Source organism: Mesoplodon densirostris, chromosome 14 (assembly GCF_025265405.1).
Source record: "Mesoplodon densirostris isolate mMesDen1 chromosome 14, mMesDen1 primary haplotype, whole genome shotgun sequence".
NCBI lineage: Eukaryota > Metazoa > Chordata > Mammalia > Artiodactyla > Ziphiidae > Mesoplodon > Mesoplodon densirostris.
This window is the reverse complement of record NC_082674.1, coordinates 2,663,643-2,686,690: the sequence shown is the minus strand read 5'-3', so window position 1 is coordinate 2,686,690 and position 23,048 is coordinate 2,663,643. Positions and strand designations below refer to the sequence as shown.

The 23,048-nt window shown below is 45.8% G+C and overlaps 1 protein-coding gene across 1 annotated transcript; it reads right to left on the bottom strand.

Moving 5' to 3' along the window:
- Positions 1 to 10,426: 10,426 nt before the first annotated feature.
- RPS7 (ribosomal protein S7) lies at positions 10,427 to 16,414 on the bottom strand. The gene is made up of 7 exons (XM_060117616.1): positions 16,311 to 16,414; positions 16,020 to 16,103; positions 15,850 to 15,921; positions 15,523 to 15,666; positions 14,692 to 14,756; positions 11,419 to 11,569; positions 10,427 to 10,538 (listed from the first exon to the last, which is right to left on the bottom strand). Exons 2-7 carry the CDS (start codon positions 16,092 to 16,094, stop codon positions 10,461 to 10,463), a joined length of 585 nt encoding a protein of 194 aa, XP_059973599.1. The 5' UTR covers positions 16,095 to 16,103; positions 16,311 to 16,414; the 3' UTR covers positions 10,427 to 10,460.
- Positions 16,415 to 23,048: the final 6,634 nt, after the last annotated feature.

Here is a 23,048-nt window from a genome sequence, read left to right as displayed (position 1 = left end):
TGCTTCTTTCAAGGAAGCACTTCTTGAAGGCGATGATAATAGAATGTTAAGTGCCAACTACCTGGCAATTTTTACAAAGCCACGATAAACACTTGCTCCCCTGACTTTTGTGCTCAGGCCAATGGATACTTGCCTCTTGGAATGTGTGGGAGGCCAGCTGTGTTTAGATTGTTTTAAATGTCTCGGAAACTGACATGGGAATTTCCTCTCTAGCTAGAGACCACTGGGTCAGAAGGCAGCCACCTCTGTTCAGCAAGCCTCACTGCTCTCACACTGCAGAAGCCTCAGGAGCGGCTTCGAGGAGATCAGATGCCGCCTCCCAAGAAGGGAGAGCAAGGGGCAGAGAGCCCGGAGTGCCGGGAAGCCGGGGCTGCCCTCCCACTGGCCCTCTGGGCCCACCACGGGTCCTGCCAGCAGGAATCAGTGCGGGCGGGCCCTGGGTGGGAGCCTCTTTCCCAGACTTCGGGCTCCTTCCTGCCCTCTTAGAAGAGGAATTTTGTTTTATAAACGGGGAGGCTGCAGCTCCTCCTGGGTCTCTTCAAGAGAAACATCCTTATCTCCCAGCCGGGGCCGCCCCTCCGTGAAGGAGGCCAGCTTGGCCGAGAAGAAAGGAAATTCAGTTTGGAATTCTTGGTAGAAACACGATATAAGAATGAAATAGGGGAAAAAGTGAGGCTTAACGGGCCAAACGTGCAACTGTACATTTTCATTAAATGTCTACAGCAGGGCCCACCGTCTTACGGGCACCGTGAATGCCTGCAGAGAAGCACGTCCCTAGAAGCATCGGGGGTCTCACTGGCAGGCAGACACCCCACCCCCACCCCTACAGTGCCAGCGACTATGGCCCTGACAGACTTTCACCCCAAGGGCACACATTTTTCCTACCTTTTTACCAAGACCGTGAAGCAAGCAGAGGCCTTTTCGCTATTACCTCCCCCTAGCCTTATGCAAATCATCTGTCTGTTCTTTTATCTGGCATATAGATTTTTCAAATTCGTAAACAGAACTGAGCAGCTGCGAACATTTGGGGCGCTGCTCTGCTTGCCACCCGGGCAACGTGCTTCCCATCAAACGGAAAATCCAGTTATGCACACTCAGTGGCCTCCAAACTTTACCTCTTAGCTTCAGAAGCACTGCCTAACTTCGGCCGGACAGCCAGGGTCAAGGCAGGAGGGCCCCTGAGACGCTCTGGAATCCAATTCTGGAGGCAGGATGACCCCACCCCATACAGGGTGACCCTATATGCCCTTGAAAGTTGCCTTCTCCAGCCCTGCCTTTCGCCCCACATCTGGGACTCCCACCACTGAGCCTGAAACAGAGAGGCTGGCCACTGAGCAGAGAGGAGCTGGTCGCCCCGTCGCCCCCGCTGCAGGGTCCACCAGGCCCCAGGAGCCTGAACTGGCTGCTCAGGAAGGTGTGTGTGCCAGGGGCTGGGATGGGGGTTCTGCGGCCGCTTGTATCCCGGCTGAGATGCAGGAAAAACTGCCTCACCCCTTTCAATCTATGGAAACCTGATCATCTCCTAGTAACTGGTAGCTCTGGTGCTCGGCGCTCAGCTCCAGGAAGTTTCCACCGTGAGCTACCAAATCAATCAAGCCTCAGAATTCTGGCCTGATCCCTGCGACACACCCAATCTGAGAGCAAATCCCTCGGCCCTGCACCCAGTTCCTACCTGTGCCCCATCAGGAGCCTCGCCTTCCCGCCTGAGCATCTCCCGCGGGTTCCCCACCCCTGTCCCGCTCCCAAGGCTGCAGAGTGGCCAGCAGAGCGTCCCTACCTGAGGCGTGCGCCAGGCCAGGCTGCTGTTTTCGGTCCGCGGTCCCACACGTCGGGCAAGCGGCCTGGCTGTCAGACTGCCCGGCAAATCAGGCTGGGGCTGCGGTATTATCTGCAAACAGCTTCCTGTTTGAAATGCATCAGGCGGAGAAGGGAGTGTGGGAACTCGGAAACACGTGAGATGTCGGGGTCTTGGGGCCCCTCCTGGAGACGCCCCCTAACTCTGCACCCCAAACTCCCCAGTCAGTCCCTTTTTATCCACCTTTTCTGTTCCTCTCTTTCATTTTTTGAAAAAATAAGCATGTGTATTGTGGAAGTTTAGGAAAGTAGAAAGAAGAGCAACAACTATCACCTGGTTTCACACAGACAGGGCTAAATACAGGCTGACATATTGCGGTTTTTCCATACGGGTTTCACTCCAAAAGCATAAAGTACTCGTCTGCTGCGTGTCGAGACCTAACCGGTGGTGAGGCCCCGAACTCCCTCAGCTCACTGGAGTGTCATTTAAGGCAACAAACACATGCCAAATCCACATCTTTGTAGGGGGCTGGGCAGATCCAGCTTCTGTGTGGCCTGACTTATACAAGGGGCAGATGGGGGTCCTTTAAGAAAAAGACACAGATCAAATTATGATCATAAAACGTGAGGTCCAAAAGTGAATGTTAAGACTGACAAGAGAAGTCATAGCAAATTACAAATGTCGGAACTGACAAATTCCACACACACCACGAAATCCATGAAAAAGAATGGATTCTTATTAAAACCACCTGATAGCATAAGAAAATTTGACAACTTAGATGAAAACAGACCACTTCCTGGAAAACACAAACAACCACAGTGGACCCAATAGGAAACAGAGAATTTAACAGCCCTATAGCAATTAAGGGGATTGCATTTGCAATTTTAAAACTCCCTAAAAGGAAACCTCTAGGCCAGATGGTTTCACAGGAGGATTCTACCAAATGTTTAAAGAAAAATTAACACCCATTCTACACACTTCTTCCAGAAAGTAGAAGAGGAGGGAACACTTACCAATTCATTTTATGAAGTTAGTGTTACCCTGATACCGAAACCAGACAAAGACAGTACCGAAGAAGAAAACTACAGACCAATAACCCGCCAGGATATCGATGCAAAAATCTTTAACAAAATATCAGCAAACAGAATTGAGCAACATATAAAAAGATTTGCAAACTATTTATAAACAAGTGGGGGTATTCTGGGGATGCAAGGCTGGGTCAATATTCAAAAATCAACCAGTCATTAAGAATGCAGTGTTTGGAGACCCAAGAGGGAAGAGATATGGGACATATGTATATGTATAACTGATTCACTTTGTTATAAAGCAGAAACTAACACACCATTGTAAAGCAATTAGACTCCAATAAAGATGTAAAAAAAAAAAAAAAAGAATGCAGTGTTTGAAGAATTTTAATGACCGGGAGAAATGTTCACAATGGAATGATAAAGAATTAAACAAAAGGAGGAGGATATAAAAAAAAAAGTCAACCAGAGTAATCCACCATACTAACAAGCCAACAGAGGGAAATCACATGATCCTATCAGTCGAGGCAGTAAGAGCATCTGACAAAATCCAACACCCTTTCAGGATCAAATCTCTCAGAAAGATAAGAATAGACAGGGAGCTTCCTCACCTTGACAAAGAGCATCCATTTCTTTGGATAAAAGATATATTTTTTTACTGAAATATATTTGACATACAATGTCCAAGTCCAACGTATATAACATGTTGATTGGATACACCTGTACCTGGTAATATGGCTGCCTACAATTGTAAAAGTAGTTAGCACTCCATTACACCATATAGTTGTCATTGCTTCTTTTGTAGTGGGAATAATTAAGATCTAGTCTCTCAGGAATTTTGATGATTTAAGTAAAATACTGTTGTCTATATTCACTATATTGTGCACCAGATCTCCAGGATGTATTTATCTATTAGTTGCACATTTGTACCCTGAAACATCTCTCCTATCCCCCAACCCCAACCCTGGCAACCAACACTGCACTCTGTTTCTACGAGTTTGGCTTCCTCTGACCCACATGTAAGTTATATCACACAATATTTGTCTTTCTCTGTCTGGATTATCTCACTTAGCATAATGACCTCAAGGGCCAACCACGCCATCACAAATGGAAAGACATTCCTCCTTCTCACGGCTGAATAATATTCGATTGTGTGTGTGTGTATATATATATATCTCTCACACATTTATCATTCATCCTTTGACAGGCACTTAGGTTTCTGTACCTTGGCTATTGTGAATAATGCTGCAATAAATGTGGGAGGGTTTCATAATGTTTTCATTTGATTTCGTCCTTTGATAATGTTTTCATTACCTTTGCATAAATACCCAGAAGTGGAATTGCACAACCATATGGTAATTCCATTTTTACTTTTTTGAGGACCTCCATGCTGTTTTCCATAGTGGCTGCACCAATGCACATTCCCACCAACAGTGTTTTCTCCACACTCTCGGCAACACTCATTTCCTTTCATCTTCTTGATGACCGGCATTCTGGCAGGTGTGAGGCAATAGCTCGCGGTTTTGATGTGCATTTCCCTGATGATTAGCGATGTCGAACATCGCTTCATGTGTCTGTCGGCCATTTGGATGTCCTTTGGAAAAACGTCTTTCTATTTCGTCAAAGAGCATCTATTTTTAAAAACCAGCACTAACATCATCCTCAGGTGAAGGCTGAGTATCCCCTCCTGAGATCAGGAAAATCAGGACAGCAATCTTACTTCTTATTTAGCATCATGCTGGAAGTTCCAGCCCATGCAGAAGGCATGGAAAGGAAACAAAAGCCACAGGGATCAGAAAGGGAAAAGTAAAACAGTCCCTTGTTGCAGATGACATGACTGTCTGCCAAGAAAACCCCAAGGAGTCTACAAAAAACTTCTAGAACTATTAAGTGAGTTCAGCAAGGTCTCAGAATACAAGATAAACATACAAAAATCAGTTGTATTTCTATAAGCTAGCAGTGAACGTATGGACACTGAAATTAAAAGCAATATAATTTATAATTGCTCACTAAAATGAAATCTGTAGGTATAAATCTAACAAAACATGCACAGGACCTATACGCTGAAACACAACATGCTGGTGAGAAAATCACTTGACGATCTAAACAAACGGAGAGACATGTCGTGTTCATGACCAGAAGGCTCCGCGTAGGAAGGATGTCATTTCCCCCAAAACTGATCTACAAGCTTAACACAATTCTTACTGAAATCTCAGCAAGAGTTTTTACAGATACAGACAATACTATTCTAAAATATATATGAAAAAAAAATAAAATAAAATAAAATATATATGAAAGACAAAGGAACCAGAATAGCTAAAATAATTTTGAAAAAGAAGAATAAAGTAAGAGGAATCAGTCTACCTAGTTTCAAGACTTATTATACAATGGAACAGAACAGAGAACCCACACAAATGTACCCAACTGATTTTGTTTTTTAAAATAAAATGCACATCACATAAAATTTACCCTCTTAATCGTTTTAACTGTAGAGTTCAATGGTATTAAATACATTCATAACGTCATGCAACCATCACTACCATCCAGCTCCGTATTTCTTTCCACCTTGTAAAACTGAACCTCTGTCCCCATGAAGCGTAACTCCCCATTGTCCCCCCATCTCAGCCCCTGGCCACCACCATTCGACTTTTCATGTCTATGAACTGACTATTCTAAGCATCTCATGTAAGTGGAATCAGAGTATTTGTGTAACTGGCTTATTTCACTTAACCTAACGTCCTCAAGGTTCATCCATGTGACAGCAGTTGTCAGAATCCCCTTCCTTTTTTTTTTTAAATTTGTTTTGTTTTGTTTTAATTTTAATTTTGGCTGCATTGGGTCCTCATTGCTGTGTGTGGGCTTTCTCCAGTTGGCGGACAGCGGGGGCTACTCTTCATTGCAGTGCGCAAGCTTCTCACTACGGTGGCTTCTCCTGTTGCGGAGCACGGGCTCTAGGCGCGTGGGCTTCAGTAGTTGCGGCCTGCGGGCTTAGTTGCTCCGCGACTTGTGGGATCTTCCCGGACCAGGGATCGAACCCATGTCCCCTGCGTTGGCAGGTGGATTCTTAACCACTGCACCACCAGGGAAGTCCATTTTTTTTTTTAATATTTATTTATTTACTTTGGCTGCACTGGGTCTTAGTTGCAGCACACAAGATCTTCAGCTGTGGCACACATGCAGGATCTAGTTCCCCAACCAGGGATCGCACCCGGGCCCTCTACACTGGGAGCGTGGACTCTTACCCACTGGACACCAAGGAAGTCCCTCCCCTGCTTTTTAAGGCTGAGTAATGTCCCACTGTATGTATAGACCACGTTTTGTTTATCCTTTTAACCCCTGGTGGACACTGGGGTTGCTTTTACATTTTAGCTACTGTGAATAATGCTATGAACATGGGTGTACAAATATCTCTTCCAGACGTTGCTTTTAATTCTTTTGGTTATACCCAGAAGTGAAGCTGCTGGATCATATGGTAGTTCTATTTTTTTCTGTTTTGAGGAACTGCCGTACTGTTTTCCAAAGTGGCTGCACCATTTTACATTCCCACCAACAAGGGTTCCAATTTCTCCACATCCTCACCAGCACTTGCTATTTTCTGTTTTTTGTTTTGTTTTGTTTTGATAGCAGCCATCCCAAAAGGTGTGAGGTCGCTCTCTTTGTAGTTTTGACTTTCATTTCCCTCCTGACCAGTGCATCTTTTCATGTGCTAACTGGCCTACATCCCAATTGATTTTTATTTTGGTTGGGGGGGGCACTCAGCGTGGCTTGAGGGATCTTAGTTCCCCGACCAAGGATTGAACCTGGGCCACACAGTGAAAGCACCAGGTCCTAACCACTGGTCCACCAGGGAATTCCCTAGACCCAACTGATTTTTGACAAAGGAGCAAAAGCAACTCAGTGGAAGGAGGATGGTCTTTTTAATAAATGGTGCTGGAGCAGCTCAACATCCAGAGGCAACAGGTGAACCTTATACAAATATTAACTCAAAATAGATCACGAACTTAAGTGTAAAATTATAAAACTTTTAGAAAAAACATAGGAGAAAAATCTTCAGGATCTAGGGATAGGCAAATAGCTCTTAGACAAAACACCAAAAGTACAATCCCCAGAAGCAAAAACTGATAAGTTGTACTTCATCAAAATGAAAACCCTATTAAAATGCAAATCAAGCTACGGGAGGGGAAAAATATTCACAAACTATATATCTACCAAAGGTCTTTTATCTAGAATATATAAAGTACTCTCAAAAGTCAACAGGAAAATAACAAACAATCCAGTTAGAAAATGGGCCACAACATGAAAAGCTATTGCAACCAAGAGTCTGTGCGGATGGCAAAGAGGCACATGAAAAGATGTCCAACATCACTGGCCACCAGGGAAACGCCCCTCACACCCACAGTGAGGTACATCACACACCTGTCACAATGGCTGCTACTGAAAGGAGCGAGGACCCCAAATGCTGTTGAGGATGACAAGCTGGGGGGGATGTAATGGTGCAGCCGCTCTGGGAACAGTTTGGCACTTTCTTAAGACACTGAACATGCAACTACCCTACAACCCGGCGATGGCACTCCTGGGCGTTTACCCCAGGAGCCAAGACTTACCTTCACATGAAAACCTGAACATCCACAGCGGTTTATAGCAGCTGAATCCCTAACAGCCCCAGACTAAGAACAACTCAGAGGTCCTTCAATGGGCGGCTGGTTAAAGCAACTCTGGTCCTCAACACCAGGGAGCACGGCTCGGCAGTAAAGATACCAACTACAGACACAGCACCAACTGGGAGGGTCTCCAGAGAATTTTGAATGAAAAGAGCCAGTCCTACAAAGGTTCTGCACTGCCTGCTTCCGTTTATAGAACGGTGTTGAAATGATGAAACTACAAAATGAACAGACCAGTGGTGGCTAGGGGCCTCGGAGGTGGGCGTGGTGTAAGAGAGGCACAGAGGGACGTCCGTGACCCGTGCTGTGGGCCCTGCTCCCGCAGGCCCTGTTACCACTGTGGAGACAGGGCGCACGGAGTCCTCTGGTTTACGTCTTACAGCTGCATGTGAAGCTACAATTGTCTCAAAATGAAAACGTTCTCTTAAAAGAAGCTGCCCGACACTCCCTTTCTTTTGTTCTATATTATTAGGCTGCATATGCTGTCCTTGCCTCCTGCCATGACAATGCTTTTCTATTGAAAGAATAGACCTTATAACTCAGGATTTTCCCGAGCATGGTTATCTGAATTTATTATTGGTAGCTTTTAAAACATTTATTTCAACTTCCTAAGCCATTATTGGTAGGTCATGTACTTCTTTAGGTTGGTAGTGAAATTTGGAAGAAACTCATTTCTTTCATGGGAGGTGTTTGATCTCAGGTATGCTGAGTTTGTTCTGTGCAGAGAATAATCTGTTTTTGAACTGACCACGCCATTGTCCAGGCTGTAACTGATGAGCTCTTTGTACGTGGAAATCACTGTGAACCACTCAACCAACTTAAATCCAAAATAATGCAACCCTAGCCCAGCTTCAGCCTTGCCCCAACTCCCCACCAGGGGACATCTAGCAATGTTCTGAGGACATTCTTAGTGGTCACACCGTGGAGGGGGCGAGGGGCACTGGCTTCCAGGACGCTGCTAAACGTCCGACAACGCCCAGGAGTTTCCACCACAAAGAATAACTAAGCCCCAAATGCCAAGAGTGCAGAGGTGAGAACCCCTTGGCCAGATCCCAAAGATGCCCACGGCCACTGGGACACCCCCGACAGGACGACTGGGATAGTGGCTGCGCCTGCACACCCATGTCACTGAGCCGCGGTCGCTGGGCTGTTTGATGCACATGGGGTGAAGGCTCAGCTCCCGGGGGCCTGGCTCGGATCAGCATCATTACTAACTTAGTCCTCACAACCAGCCCCCCAGCAAGGCATCATCACTCCATTTTACAGCTCAGGAGACAGGGCAGAGAACTAGAGCACTGGCCCATGATCACACAGGCAGGGGACATGCCGACCAGACCTCAAGGACAGCAGATAGCACACAGCCATCCCAAGGCCACCCTCCCTCCTCCCAGCCCCCTTTCTTGTCTCACAGCTGACAGACGGGGGGTACTTACCTTCTGCTTCTGTGTCCTGAAATGTTGAGCACTTTTTATAAAAAGCGCCAACAACCTGAGAATTACTCTCAGTTACAAAAATAAGTGATAATTTTATACTAACTTGCCTATTTCCAGTAGATTGCAAATTATAACCATTTTTAGATCATAAATCATGTTTACACCTGCTTTGCAAACAAGTACCAAAAAGCCATCAGAATCACTAGGTGCTTCTCCTCTGGGGCCTTCCCTGTCTCCCTCTTCCCTTTTTCCTCCTTCCCCTCGGCTTGTTCTGGAACGCGCTAAAGTCACGGCCACCAGGAACAGGCTTTTCCCTCAGGAACTCTGACCTCCAAAGAGATGGGCCACTTCCAGGGGATTGGGACAAGAATCTGGCTCATGTCCCAGTTATTATTTACATTTCTCAGACATAACTGAGAAATCTGGACACAGGAGCCAGATCAAACCCATGTGTCTCTGGCTGGGAACGTTCCCCAGAGGTCACAGCACCGTGCAGCCCTATCTCTTCGACACTTTGTCCACGAGGACGTTAACCGCGGCCTGCTTCCGCCTGAAGCCTTCATTTCTCCAGAGCCCACAACAGCCCAGAGAAACACCAGGCCCCCCTCCCCAAGTGTGAGGACCCACCCATCCACTGAGCCTGCTCGCTGGTGGACACAGAGCGGATGTGGCCCAGAAGCCCAGCCAGCACAGCCAAGGGCCCAAATCTGGAGCGCACAGCACCCCGTCGTGACAAGAGGTAGGTTCTGGCTTCACCCCTCAGAGATACAACATATTACAACGCCCAATGACGTTACATCACCACAGATCATCAGGGAACGCAGTACTGGAGGACCCCTGAAAACCCCAATGGTGGGCGCCCCTGGAGCTTCAGATTCAGGAGGCAGGGCGGGCCCAGGTGTCTTCATTCCACCAAGCCCCGAGCTGCTGGCTGCCGCTGGTGCAGGGACCCCGCTCCCAGGGCCCAGTGAGCGCAGCCGTGGAGGGCGAGCTGACCTGCCTCCCGCCCCACTTGCTGCCCGCCCGGCCCCTGCCCACTAGGCCGCACATCCTGTGACTCCAGGTCAACAACTGTCCCGCGCCTGAAGGGACAGGCCTTCAGGGTGTGGCAAGGTGACGCGGAAGGCAGGATGGGGAGGGGCAGCAAGGACGGCTGTGTGAAGGCGGCGGACACCGGGGCTGGGGCGGCCCTTGGCCTCTCACGGCCCCCAAGACAGGCCGTGCAATTTAAAAACTGGCTCTAATACAGAAGACATAACCGACAAGGACCTGCTGTAGAGCACACGGAACTGTACTCAGTATTTTATAATAACCTAAGGGAAGAGAATCTGAAAAAAGAACATATATATGTATAACTGAATCACTGCTGTACACCTGAAACCAACACACGGACACAAACTACAGCCACCCTCTCTGTTCAAAATCTTCCAGCCTGTGTAGGAAGCTACTTGATAATGCACACAGCTGTGCACCCACAGCTCTCTAATTGTGAAAAACATACCCAAAACAGAATATTGTGAATAATATTTTATTTAGTCATTTTTGTTTACAACTGAAACTCTGGGAACTCAAAATTAACATCTTTGCCCGTGAGCTTCTTATACACACCAGAAAACGTTTCAACCTAAGAGAAAAGAAATAACTCATCACAAAACATTTCAATACACATTCGTCTTAAAGCCTAAAGACTGTGAAATTGTGCCCTGTATGGTTTTTCTCCTCAGCAACCAGGCAGAGAAGAAATATACTGGACATGCCTCTACAGTCCCAACCTGGAGCCAAGCTCCTCTCCAGTGTCGTGGCACAGGCCCCCACAGCACTGCACCCGAAGGCTGGCTCCTCTAGGCCACTCGGCAGACCCTGGGGGACCCCAGAGGTTAATGCTCTACCAGGAATGAAGCAAAGTGACAGTTCTCCCCAGATTCTAACACAACCACCACCCCGCCCATAAAAACAGCTTTACTAAAAGTCACACCATGGAATTACTTTACTTCAATTTCTCTAATAACTTAAAAGGTAGAGAATTCCATCTTTTAAAACATCCCCCAGGACTTCCCTAGTGGCACAGTGGTTAAGAATCCACCTGCCAATGCAGGGGACACGGGTTCGAGCCCTGGTCTGGGAAGATCCCACATGCCGCGGAGCAGCTAAGCCCGTGCGCCACAACTACTGAGCCTGCGCTCTAGAGCCCGCGAGCCACAGCTACTGAGACCGTGAGCCTAGAGCCCGTGCTCCACAACGAGAAGCCACCCCTATGAGAAGCCTGTGTATCACAACAAAGAGGAGCCCCGGCTCTCCACAACTAGAGAAATCCCACACGCAGCAACATAGACACAACACAGCCCCAAAAAAAAAACCACCCCAATTTAAAACCTGACATATAATCCAAGAGGAAGTGGGCCCTCAGTTCACAAAGACTGGTTCTGGTGCCACATGGGGATGGGTTAGGCTGCATTCTACCCTTATCTGTTCTGGATCTTTCCATAATAAACAAGGCCTATTACCTTGTGTTCCACATTGTTCTGCTGTGCTTTATCCAAATGAACCTTTATGAGTCGGCTGCCATCCAGCTTCACGCGGATCCTCTTGCCCACAATCTCACTTGGGAAAACCAAGTCCTCCAGGATGGCGTCGTGCACGGCTGTCAGAGTGCGGCTTGAAGAATAGAATACAGTGACAAAAGTGAGAAATCTAGCAAGGTCTGCCCTCCTGGGAGCCCCAAGGGCACCCCTTGAAGTCAGAAACATAAATGGCAAACTCTAGATTCCTGAAACCAGATTAACACTAGCTTTCAAGTAATCTACTTTCATTTAATGTATCACACCAAGAGCTATTACCAAACTAGAATAGGTTAACAAACACCCTATTTTTTTTTGGCTACATGGCACGACGTGGGGGATTTTAGTTCCCTGACCAGGAACTGAAGCCAGGCCTAACCACTGGGCTGCCAGAGAATTCCCAACACCCTATTATTTTATTACAAAAGCTTAGCGTATTTTAAACGTGATATCTTGTAAACTACACATACACCAGCTATTATGAGTGATTTTCTCCAAGGGATGGAGATTAACGATGACTTTTATTTTTATACATTATCTTTAGGTTTATTGTCAGTCGTATGATTTCTCGGCTAAATCACTGCAGTAACCTTTCCTCTCTCCAAAACTATCCCATCCATTGCTATCAAAATAATTACTGATGTCATTACACACTTCCCCTACTAAAGACCCTTGGCCTCCAAAATGCACCAACCCCCCCTTGTTCCCTGCGATGGAATGAGGTGACATCCCATCCCAAAGACACTGCTCTATCACCAGCTCTAGGCTGTGGCCCCTCCTACGAGGGTCCCCAGTTTCCAACCCTTCCCGTCACACAAACTGCCAAGGGAACCTCGCTCCTCTCCTGAGTATCATTTCAAGTTCACAACCCATCTGGCTGCCTGACGAGAAGGTTCAAATTAATTCCAAACTTTTAAAGTATCAGCTTTGTACCACAGGATATCAGGAATGAGCGAACGAAAAGACAGCTCTCGTTCTCAATGTTTATGCAGCTACCTTCTAATATGGAATGTGTCTCGGTCTTGTTCACCCCTCAGTGGATCAGACACTATGTTCTACTCATTTCTATTTCCTGTCTGGCAGCTCCCACGCACGCAGAAGGGGCTCCTAAATAACTGCAAAGGCCTCACTGCCCCATGGTGGACCCACTTTCCAAAGCCTTTATCACCTCTCCAAGAGCAAATGAGACAGATGGCCCAATCGATCAATGGCTGCTAACCACCGACTAAGCACTTCTTACTCTTACAGGACTAGGTAGGCACACATATGGAAACTTGCTAATTACTTCCTTCAAAACATAAATTAGGACAGAATCAAAGCTAGCCTCAGACTCAAATTCCAACCCAGTCTAAAGACTTTTTAAGGGGGAGCAGTGGCAACACAACTTCAATCATCACAAAGCATAGGAACTAATCTGCTTCAGAAGAAAAATAACTGAAACCCTGCTATAGATCAGAAGCCAAAGAAAACATAAATCTCAGCATTTAATCTGTTGTAGGAGAGAGATAACGACTGCGAAGGAAAATGAATCTGAAGGCAAGAAACCAGATTGGAAAGGGGTGGATTCACTCAGGCCTCCCAACCAGACCTCAGTGTAGGAGAACAAAGACTCCAAGTCTAGACCAGGTCACTAGGAACGGGTTGAAGTCATTACCTGAGAAAATGTGGAAACAGGTTTGGGATGAGGGATAATTAAGGCTGTAGATTTGGGAGTCAGTCCTTAGTTGGGTGCAAAGCAAAGGATCTGTATTTATACTCAAGTACTAACTGGGGTTGCCAGAACTGAGATAATAAAACCACTTTTTAAGTATCATGATTAACAAACTAAACGTTCGTGATTATCCCCTGTATTTGATCTCTTGCAAACTATCCAGAAAAAAAAAAAAAAAAAAAGCTAAATTCTTATGGTACTCCAGCTACTCCAACTGCCCTTAAAACAACCTTAGGGGTTTCGCTGGTGGTGCAGTGGTTAAGAATCCACCTGCCAATGCAGGGGACACAGGTTCGAACCCGGGTCTGGGGAAGATCCCACATGCTGTGGAGCAACTAAGCCCGTGCACAACTACTGAGCCTGTGCTCTAGAGCCCGCGAGCCACAACTACTGAGCCCGTGCTCTGCAACAAGAGAAGCCACCGCAATGAGAAGCCTGTGCACTGACACGAAGAGCAGCCCCTGCTCGCCGCAACTAGAGAAAGCCCATGCGCAGCAACGAAGACCCAACGCAGCCAAAAATAAATAAAATAAATAAATTTATATTAAAAAAAAACAAAAAACAAGCTCAAGGTACTGACCAACACTCTGAGTTCCAGAAAACCTGGAACCGGCCTTTCCAGCGTCACCACTACTCCCTCTCCCCCCTCCACCACAGCATGGTACAACACATCTGCCCACAACACTGGACAGCCATCACTTCCTATTCTGTAGGAATTTTAGAAACAAGACCGACTTTAAATTCCAGCGTCACTAATACCAGCTGTGATGAGCACACGATGGGTGAGTTTCCTCGTCCCTTAAGTATCGATGCTAACGCTACAGAGTGCTTCACAAGGCTGGCCTCTAGGGCAATTAGAGGGATGCTTGAGTATTTTTTTCTCAAACTGGTCCAAGGGCAGGATCTGCAGCGATCCAATAATCCAAGTCTATGAAACCAGAGACTTCAACAAAATACCAGAAGGCCCAGATCAAAGAGCCAACTTCCAATATCTAAGTTTATGTCAGATAACCTGCAGTTCAATCACATTTACAAAGCATCGTCCATCAGCAACTACAACTGTACTGACACCTTTAACCTGTGATGTGAGCAACAGAAAAATCTAATCTTTCAGCCATAATCCACAGCAAAATTAAAAAATGAGGATGAGAGGTCGCAGCCCACCTGCACATCTGGTGTGCTTTACCCCACGGCACTCAAGATTGCTCCCCACTGTTCCTACCCTTTGCAAAAAGAACTGGAGGAAACAATCTCATCTTTTGTGATAACAGTAACCTATTATACCACCTGTGTGAATATACGTAATTCTTATCTCCAGAGTTAGTTTTAAAACATTTCTGCATATAATTACAGAAAAAACTGAGTCACTTGATAAAAATTCCCGTGTGAATGGACTTCTACGTTAACAATATTTAATTTTAGAAGCCTACTGCAACTCTGATAAACAACACACGCCAGTCAAGAATTGTTGACAAGAGTGGTACGTTTTTCACGCTGCTGAAACTTACCTCCTGGGACGTTTTTGCTTATTTTTTGTACGGCTTTTTCGAGTTGGCTTAGGCAGAATTCTCCTCTGTAAGGTAAAAATTATCACTCAACAACAACAAAAAAGACCGTAAGTAAGTCGGCAGAAAACTAAGCACTGTCAACCTGCTTTAAAAACCAAAGGACTCAGTGGCTGAATAAATTCAAAGCTCCAGAAAGCCAAACAACCTAGACCCAACAAGTTACTGAGAAATCCTCTTAAGTACTCCCCGATTTCTCATTCTTTCAGAACCCATGACTTACATTAAAATGCAACTGGAAAGAGTCGGTTGCTCCACGATATGGCTGCTCTCCCAAAGATCACCCCCCTTTTCACGTCCCATCCGGCCCACCACCCACTTAAGGTACTAAGCCAGGACACCACTCCGTAATTCCTCATAAGCCAGGCACTTAATTTCTATAGATTTCTGTTTGCAGGAAGGCCAGATCTAACTTTAAAAACAAAACAAAACCTCTCGACCGTGCTCCACTTTCCCTACATACCATTTCTTTTCATCTCTTTTCCTCCCCAAACCTACGTCTGACGCACCAGGCAGGAAAATCTCGCTGAGCCTCAGACAGGCAATTCCATCAGGCTGAAAACTCAGGCTCACTGCAAGCGCACGTCTCACCGCCATCACCTGTGTGCACCCCCGGCGCTGCACACACAGAGCCGCCTTCCCGTTAACAGTGGCCGTGCGCCGCCTCCCTTTAGCCCAGCGCGAGCACCCTAACCTCCGGGAACAGCTTCTTCACACTCGCGAGGGATGTTTACGGGACTCGCAAGGCGGCGCATTCAGCAGCAGGACAGCTACCTGCGCGATAAAGACAACGTGCTTCCCGCTGAACTTCTTCTCCAGCTCCCGCACGAGCCGGACCTGGATTTTCTGGAAAGACTTCAGTTGAGGAACGGGAACGAAGATTATGATAGCTTTCCGACCGCCACCAACTTCAATTTCCTGGGGAAGAGAGAGCAGAGAGACGCACGCTCTCTTAGGCCCCCATCGCCGCCCCTCCCGGTCTGGCCCAGCTGAAGCGGTAACGCGCCGCGCCGACACCGTCAAACCCTCGACACCCGAGTCGCTGGGATGTCCCGCCAACAGCACGTGCCCCGACAACCCCCGGGAGGGACCCCACTGTACCTTGGCGGCCGTGATGTTCAGCTCCCGCAGCTGGGCCTTGAGGTCCGAGTTCATCTCCAGCTCCAGGAGGGCCTGCGGGAGAGAAGGCAGGAGAGCACCGTCAGCGCCCGGACCCCGGACCCCAGACCCCGGACCCCGGCGCGGCCTCTGCGCTCCGCCCGCCCCCTCACCTGGGAGATGCCCGACTCGAACTCGTCCGGCTTCTCGCCATTGGGCTTCACGATCTTCGCGCTGGAACTGAACATGGCCGGCACCTGGAAGCACGGAGCGCTCAAGCCGAGCGGCCCGCGACCGCGCCCGCCCACCCGCCCGTGCGGCCCGGCCCCGGTCCCAGCCCCAGCTCTCCCCGCACACGCCATCGGGGCCCGCAGGCCGGGTAATCGGCCGCATCCTCACACGGGGACCCCAGACGTGTGCCCCTCAAAGCCGTGGGACCAGCACGGCGGCGGCGGACAACATACCTTGACCAAGCGGCCGAAGCTCCCTGCCGCCGCCGACTCCAGGAGGCTTAGGAAGAGGCTTAGATCTCGCGAGAGTTCGTTAAATCCCGGCGGCAGAGGGGAAGAGGCGGGAATAGTGCGAGTCTCCAAACCGGAAGAACCACTGAGAAACGGTGGAAGCCTAGAGAGTCCCAGGAAGAGGCTCCGGAGGACCAGTGCGTTGGCTACGCTTTTCGCCCGCGAGAGCCTCCTCTTCCGGGCGGTTTGCGGGAGTTTTTCTGCGTTCTCTGGAGGTTCGAGGCGGTAACCGGGTGGCCGGGCTGGAGTCTGGGCGGGAGACCCGGGCCCGAGAAAAGCAACCTGGGCTACCCCTGAGGTTAGAACGTTTAAAAAAGGCTAACTTAACACTAGGAAGGGGCTTCCCTGGTGGCGCAGTGGTTAAGAATCCACCTGCCAATGCAGGGGACATGGGTTCTAGCCCTGATCAGGGAATATCCCACACGCCGCGGAGCAGCTAAGCCCGTGCGCCACAACTACTGAGCCTGCGCTCTAGAGCCCGCGAGCCACAACTACTGAAGCCCGCGTGCCTAGAGCCCGTGCGCCACACAAGAGAAGCCACGACAATGAGAAGCCCGCACACCACAACTAGACAAAGCCCACGCGCAGCAACGAAGACCCAATGCAGCCAAAAATAAATAAATAAAACAAATAAATTAAAAAACAAAAAACACGAGGAAGCTAAAGTCCCTGCTGAAGCAATGGGAAGGAGTCACAGACTTGGATGCCAGTTCTGTGTGTAGAGAACCCAAATGATGACATTTGTGAAAGCTCTTTGGAAACGAAATGCTTTACGAATAAATGTGATTTTCAGGCCGCAAGTGGCTCTCGTATTGACTGCTTGGTGCGGCCGACAATTCTGAGACATCTGCGAACGGCGGTGGTGGGGCGGCCTGAAGCTGGAGGAGAACCACGCCAAGGGGAGAAGACCTGGGGGCCAGATGCAGGACACGCGATTCCAGGAGGAGGGCCAGAGCAGGGGAAAGATGATTGGGAAGATTCGGGGCTCGAGCTGGAGAAATGGATGTGGTCAAGGTGTGGTGAGACATGGCAAATTGCTTTAGAATGTACCAAGAAGTCAACACAGAAGAATGTTTTGTTGGAAAAGTGCCTACCGTCCTGTCACTTGAAACTCATGTGTAAAGCACTCCTTGCCCTAGACAGGAGCCAAAAATACAATTCACAAATAATTGTTAATGTGAATGTTCCGTGCTAATACTGCCCTAGGTGCTAGTTATAAGGGAAACCCACTGGATCCTTGCCCTCGCAAGATTGCAGTTTAGTGAACATAATATCCCATAAATTGTATGGCTAAATATATAATGATGAATTGTAATAACACATAACAGTAAAATGAGTAAAGGTGGCCAGGAGGATTCATGCTTTAAGAAGTCAGGGAATTCTTTGGAAGAGATGGAATTAACCTGCAATGTGGAAGAGTAGTCACCAGGGAGAAGGGCATTTCCGACGCAGGGAACTACTTGTGCCACCTTATCTGGCAAAGGGGAGATAACTTAGTCTACATGAGCTTCAGTTTCCTCACTTGTCAAATTTAACAGCAATTATCTACATGGGCCAGGCGCTGTGGAAAATGTGGAAAACAATACACTAGGTGATCTCTAAGATTTCCAACAACTTTAAATAAGCTAAGATTGTGTTCATCTCAGATTTTTAAAGCTATATATGCTTCTCTAATAATGTTTCAAAAAAAAGGGCAACTATCTCACTGGAAAATTAAGAGTCAGCTTGGGACTTGTTCAAGAAAGTATAGCTGCATCTGCAGTCTTATCTGGGCAGCCATTCTGAACCCTCTTGATGAACCATTTCCATCTCAATGCTCTACATGCCTTTTCAGTCTGGCTTCTGTGTCAGCCACTCCACCAAAGCAGCACTCCAAAAGTGCCTTCAGTAAAGTACTTTCTGGTTTCCAGTACTTTGATGAGAGGAGTGGTGAGAGAAGACATCCTTGCCTTGTTCCCCATCCCTGGGGAATCCCTGGGGAATTCTGTCTTTCATCAGTAAGTATATGATGTTAACCTTAGGCTTCCATAGATATTCTTTATCTTTATTTATTGAGGAACTTCCCTCCTATCCCTATTTTCTAAGAGTTTTTATCATAAGTGGGATTATGCATTTTATGCATCAATTAATCACGTGAGTTTCTCTTTTTAGCCAGTTAATATTGTAGACTACATTAATTGTTATTCACATATTGAACCCACCTTGAATGTCTGGAATAAACCCCAGTTGGAAATAGGATATAATTCTTTTTCATATTACTGGGTTCCATTTACTAACATTTTTGATGAGGATTTTTATTTTTTTTGCGGCACGCGGGCCTCCCACTGTTGTGGCCTCTCCCGTTGCGGAGCACAGGCTCTGGACATGCAGGCTCAGCGGCCATGGCTCATGGGCCCAGCCGCTCCGCGGCACGTGGGATCTTCCCGGACCGGGGCACGAACCCATGTCCCCTGCATCGGCAGGCGGACTCTCAACCACTGCGCCACCAGGGAAGCCCTATGAGGATATTTTATGTCTATGTTCACAAGGGACATTGGTCTGTAGTTTTCTTTTTTGTACTGTTTTTGTCAGGTTTTGGTATTAGGTTAATACGAGCATCATAAAATAAGTTGGGAAGTGCTCCCTCGTCTTTTATTTTCAGAAAAAAATTGTGTAGAATCAGTGTTAATTCTTCAAGCATTTGGTTGAATTCTGCCATGAAATCATGAGGGCCTGGAGATTTCTTTTTCCAGGGTTTTTTACTATTATGAATTCAATTTTCTTAATAGTTACAAGGTTATTCAAATTATCTCTTTCATATTGGATGAGATTTGGCAGTTTGTGCTTTTAGAGGAATTGGTTCATTTCATTTAAATTGTTGAATTTATGCGAGTAGAATTGTTCATAATATCCCCTTATTATCCTTTTAATGTTCATGACAGTAAAAGATACCTTTTTAAGTAGGTTTCATGGGGAACCTTCAAGTCAATACATTATTTCCAGTTCCTGTAAGAATGAAAATACTACCTGGAAACATAGCACATACCCCCAGGGTTAGTTTAGCAGAAGAGCAGGGACATGATAAAAGAGGTATAAGAGAACATTTGGGCAGTGATTGGGGAGTGGAGTCTGTTAGGGAGGACAGCAAAGCACCCCTTCTTTAGGAAGATTTGACCTTCCAGAGGTCAGAGGAAGGTCACTCCATACCTAGAAAGGAGAGGTTTTACAACAGGAGAAAAGAAATATAGAAAAAGTATAGATTGGAGGCATTGGAGTCAAATTTTACTTAGGCCTCTGCCTAACTGAAATACAGTTCTAAGTTGTTTATTCAGGAGAGGTGCCGTTACGAACACAGAGTCCTTGCCATACTGGAATACAGCAACACCTTCGTTAGCTAATGGAGCATAAATAGCCCACATCTACCTTACAGTTGGTTATTCAATTGGCATCACTGTCAATATATCAACTTCTAACAAGTACATCAATCCATTGTCTTGTAAGCCCTTTGCAAATGGGAATAACCAAAGGGTGACCAAGGGAGATGAGGTCATCCCCGCTTGCTACATCAGTATTAGATGTAATTGTACTGCATTGCTCATCCAGGCATGAAGTTAACTCCATGTCCGCTCTGAAAGGCACAGCATGTGCAGAGGCTTAATGACAGCCATTTTCCTGCACACTCAGGGCCCTGCTCAATTGCTGGCATCAGTCACAGGTGCAACATAATGATGCCTTTCTTCCCTCCTAGCCTCAGGCTGCATTAGTTTTCCTGCAGGGGAAAGCCTTGGCTGTGGGAAGAATAGGCACATTACAACTAAAACATGCCTGCTGACCGGGAAGGTCAGGAAAGCCTTAAAGTGGTGCAAGTAGGTGAAGCAAGCAATGAAAAATGGCTGTATTAGGAAATCCAGCTGCAAACCCAAATGTTAAAATGGCATTTTGTCCTTTCTCCCTACCCCCAAGAATGCTACTGAGTGAGCATCTGGACAAGGGCATGAGGGAGAATTAAGGGGCCCCAGGACACCAACCCAGGCTGACCTGGACGCTGTGAGCAGAGGTCGAGGTGGCCTCTGTCCAGTGACCTGTGTACAGCTGATGAGGAATAGAGTCAAGTGCCCATATTGCAGGTTGTTCCTCCTTTTTCCGAGGGAAGAGATGCAGCATCTTCGTAACTTCAAGCATTTCTTTTAGTATTTCAAGAAACAATTGTGTAAGAAAACTTTCTTAAAAACTAACAACTTCTTGTAAATCCAATTAACATATATTAAAGAACCTAAAGCTTTCTTTAGATATACCAATACTAAAACTAGGTTTCACCTAAAAATCATTAGTCTAAACCTATTACTCAGATATATATTTCAAATAACTGCCACTGGGCTGTCACTCTAAACAGACGAAAATATCCCTTACATATGGTTATGAGAGATAGACCAAGTTTGTACTCTTTCTCCTTTGACTGAAAGTTATTTGTACAATGGGTCTAATTCTCATAGACATTTCTATACAAAATTCTAGATCTTCCCGGACTGAAAACTACTTCCCAACCTGAAGACCAGTTGATTGATTTATCTACTAACAGATTTAGGTCAGAGGCTGCCTAGACTCTAATTCATAACCGTCATGGCATGTGCTGAACTTTTAAAACTTGGAACCTGAGAGAATGTTGCATGTGTACATTTAAGAGGTGTTTTTAATGTAAAAAACACAAACACATGGAGGCTAAACAATACGTTACTAAATAACCAAGAGATCACTGAAGAAGTCAAAAAATACCTAGAGACAAATGACAATGAAAACACGACGATCCAAAACCTATGGGATGCAGCAAAAACAGTTTTAAGGGGGAAGTTTATAGGTATACAAGCCTACCTCAATAAACAAGAAAAATCTCAAATAAACAATCTAACTTTACACCTAAAGGAACGAGAGAAAGAAAAACAAACAAAACCCAAAGTTAGTAGAAGGAAAGAAATCATAAAGATCTGAGCAGAAATAAGTGAAATAGAAACAAAGGAAACAATAGCAAAGACCAATAAAACTAAAAGCTTGTTCTTTGAGAACATAAACAAAATTGATAAAACTTTAGCCAGACTCATCAAAAAAAGAGGGAGAGGACTCAAATCAATAAAATTAGAAACGAAAAAGGAGAAGTTACAATGGACACCACAGAAATACAAAGCATCCTAAGAGACTACTACAAGCAACTCTATGCCAATAAAATGGAAAAACTCTTAGAAAGGTATAACCTTCCAAAACTGAACCAGGAAGAAATAGAAAATATGAACAGACCAATCACAAGTAATGAAATTGAAACTGTGATTAAAAATCTTCCAACAAACAAAAGTCCAGGACTAGACGGCTTCACAGGTGAATTCTGTCAAACATTTAGAGAAGAGCTAACACCTATCCTTCTCAAACTCTTCCAAAAAATTGCAGAGGGAGGAACACTCCCAGACTCATTCTACAAGGCCACCATCACCCTGATACCCAAACCAGATAAAGATGCTACAAAAAAAGAAAATTACAGACCAATATCACTCATGAATATAGATGCAAAAATCCTCAGCAAAATACTAGCAAACAGAATCCAACAACACATTAAAAGGATCATACACCATGATCAAGTGGGATTTATCCCAGGGAGGCAAGGATTCTTCAATATACGCAAGTCAGTCAATGTTATACACCATATTAACAACTTGAAGAATAAGACAAAATTCAACACCCATTTTGCTAAAAACTCTCCAGAAAGTGGGCATAGAGGGAACCTACCTCAACATAATAAAGGCCATACATGACAAACCCACAGCAAACATCATTCTCAATGGTGAGAAACTGAAAGCATTTCCTCTAAGATCAGGAACAAGACAAGGATGTCCACTCTCGCCACTATTATTCAACATAGTTTTGGAAGCCCTAGCCATGGCAATCACAGAAGAAAAAGAAATAGAAGCAATACAAATTGGAAAAGAAGAAGTAAAACTGTCACTGTTCACTGATGACATGATACTATACATAGATAATCCTAAAGATGCCACCAGAAAACTACTAGAGCTAATCAATGAATTTGGTAAAGTTGCAGGATACAAAATTAATGCACAGAAATCACTTGCATTCCTATACACTAATGATGAAAAATCAGAAAGAGAAATTAAGGCAACAATCCCATTCACCATTGCAACAAGAAGAATAAAATACCTAGAAATAAACCTAGGTAAGGATGTAAAATACCTGTACTCAGAAAACGATAAAACACTGATGAAAGAAATCAAAGATGACACAAACAGATGGAGAGATATGCCATGTTCTTGGATTGGAAGAATCAATATTGTGAAAATGACTATTCTACCCAAAGCAATCTACCAATTCAATGTAATCCCTATCAATTTACCAATGGCATTTTTTACAGAACTAGAACAAAAAAAATCTTAAAATTTGTATGGAGACACAAAAGACCCTGAATAGCCAAAGCAATCTTGAAGGGGAAAAAACAGAGCTGGAGGAAGTAGACTCCCTGACGTCAGACTATACTACAAAACTACAGTAATCAAGACAATATGGTACTGGCACAAAAACAGAAATACAGATAAATGGAACAGGATAGAAAGCCCTATGGTCACACCTATGGTCAACTAATCTATGACAAAGGAAGCAAGGATATACAATGGAGAAAAGACAGACTCTGCAATAAGTGGTTCTGGG

Bases quoted from the DNA above. Each gene is read 5' to 3' on its own strand.
- RPS7 (XM_060117616.1), bottom strand. From the start codon at position 16,094: ATGTTCAGTTCCAGCGCGAAGATCGTGAAGCCCAATGGCGAGAAGCCG. The intron at 15,922-16,019 runs GTGAGGGGGCGG...TCTCTCCCGCAG, and splicing joins TCGAGTCGGGCATCTCCCAG to GCCCTCCTGGAGCTGGAGAT. The intron at 14,757-15,522 runs GTAGCTGTCCTG...TTTACCTTACAG, and splicing joins ACGTTGTCTTTATCGCGCAG to AGGAGAATTCTGCCTAAGCC.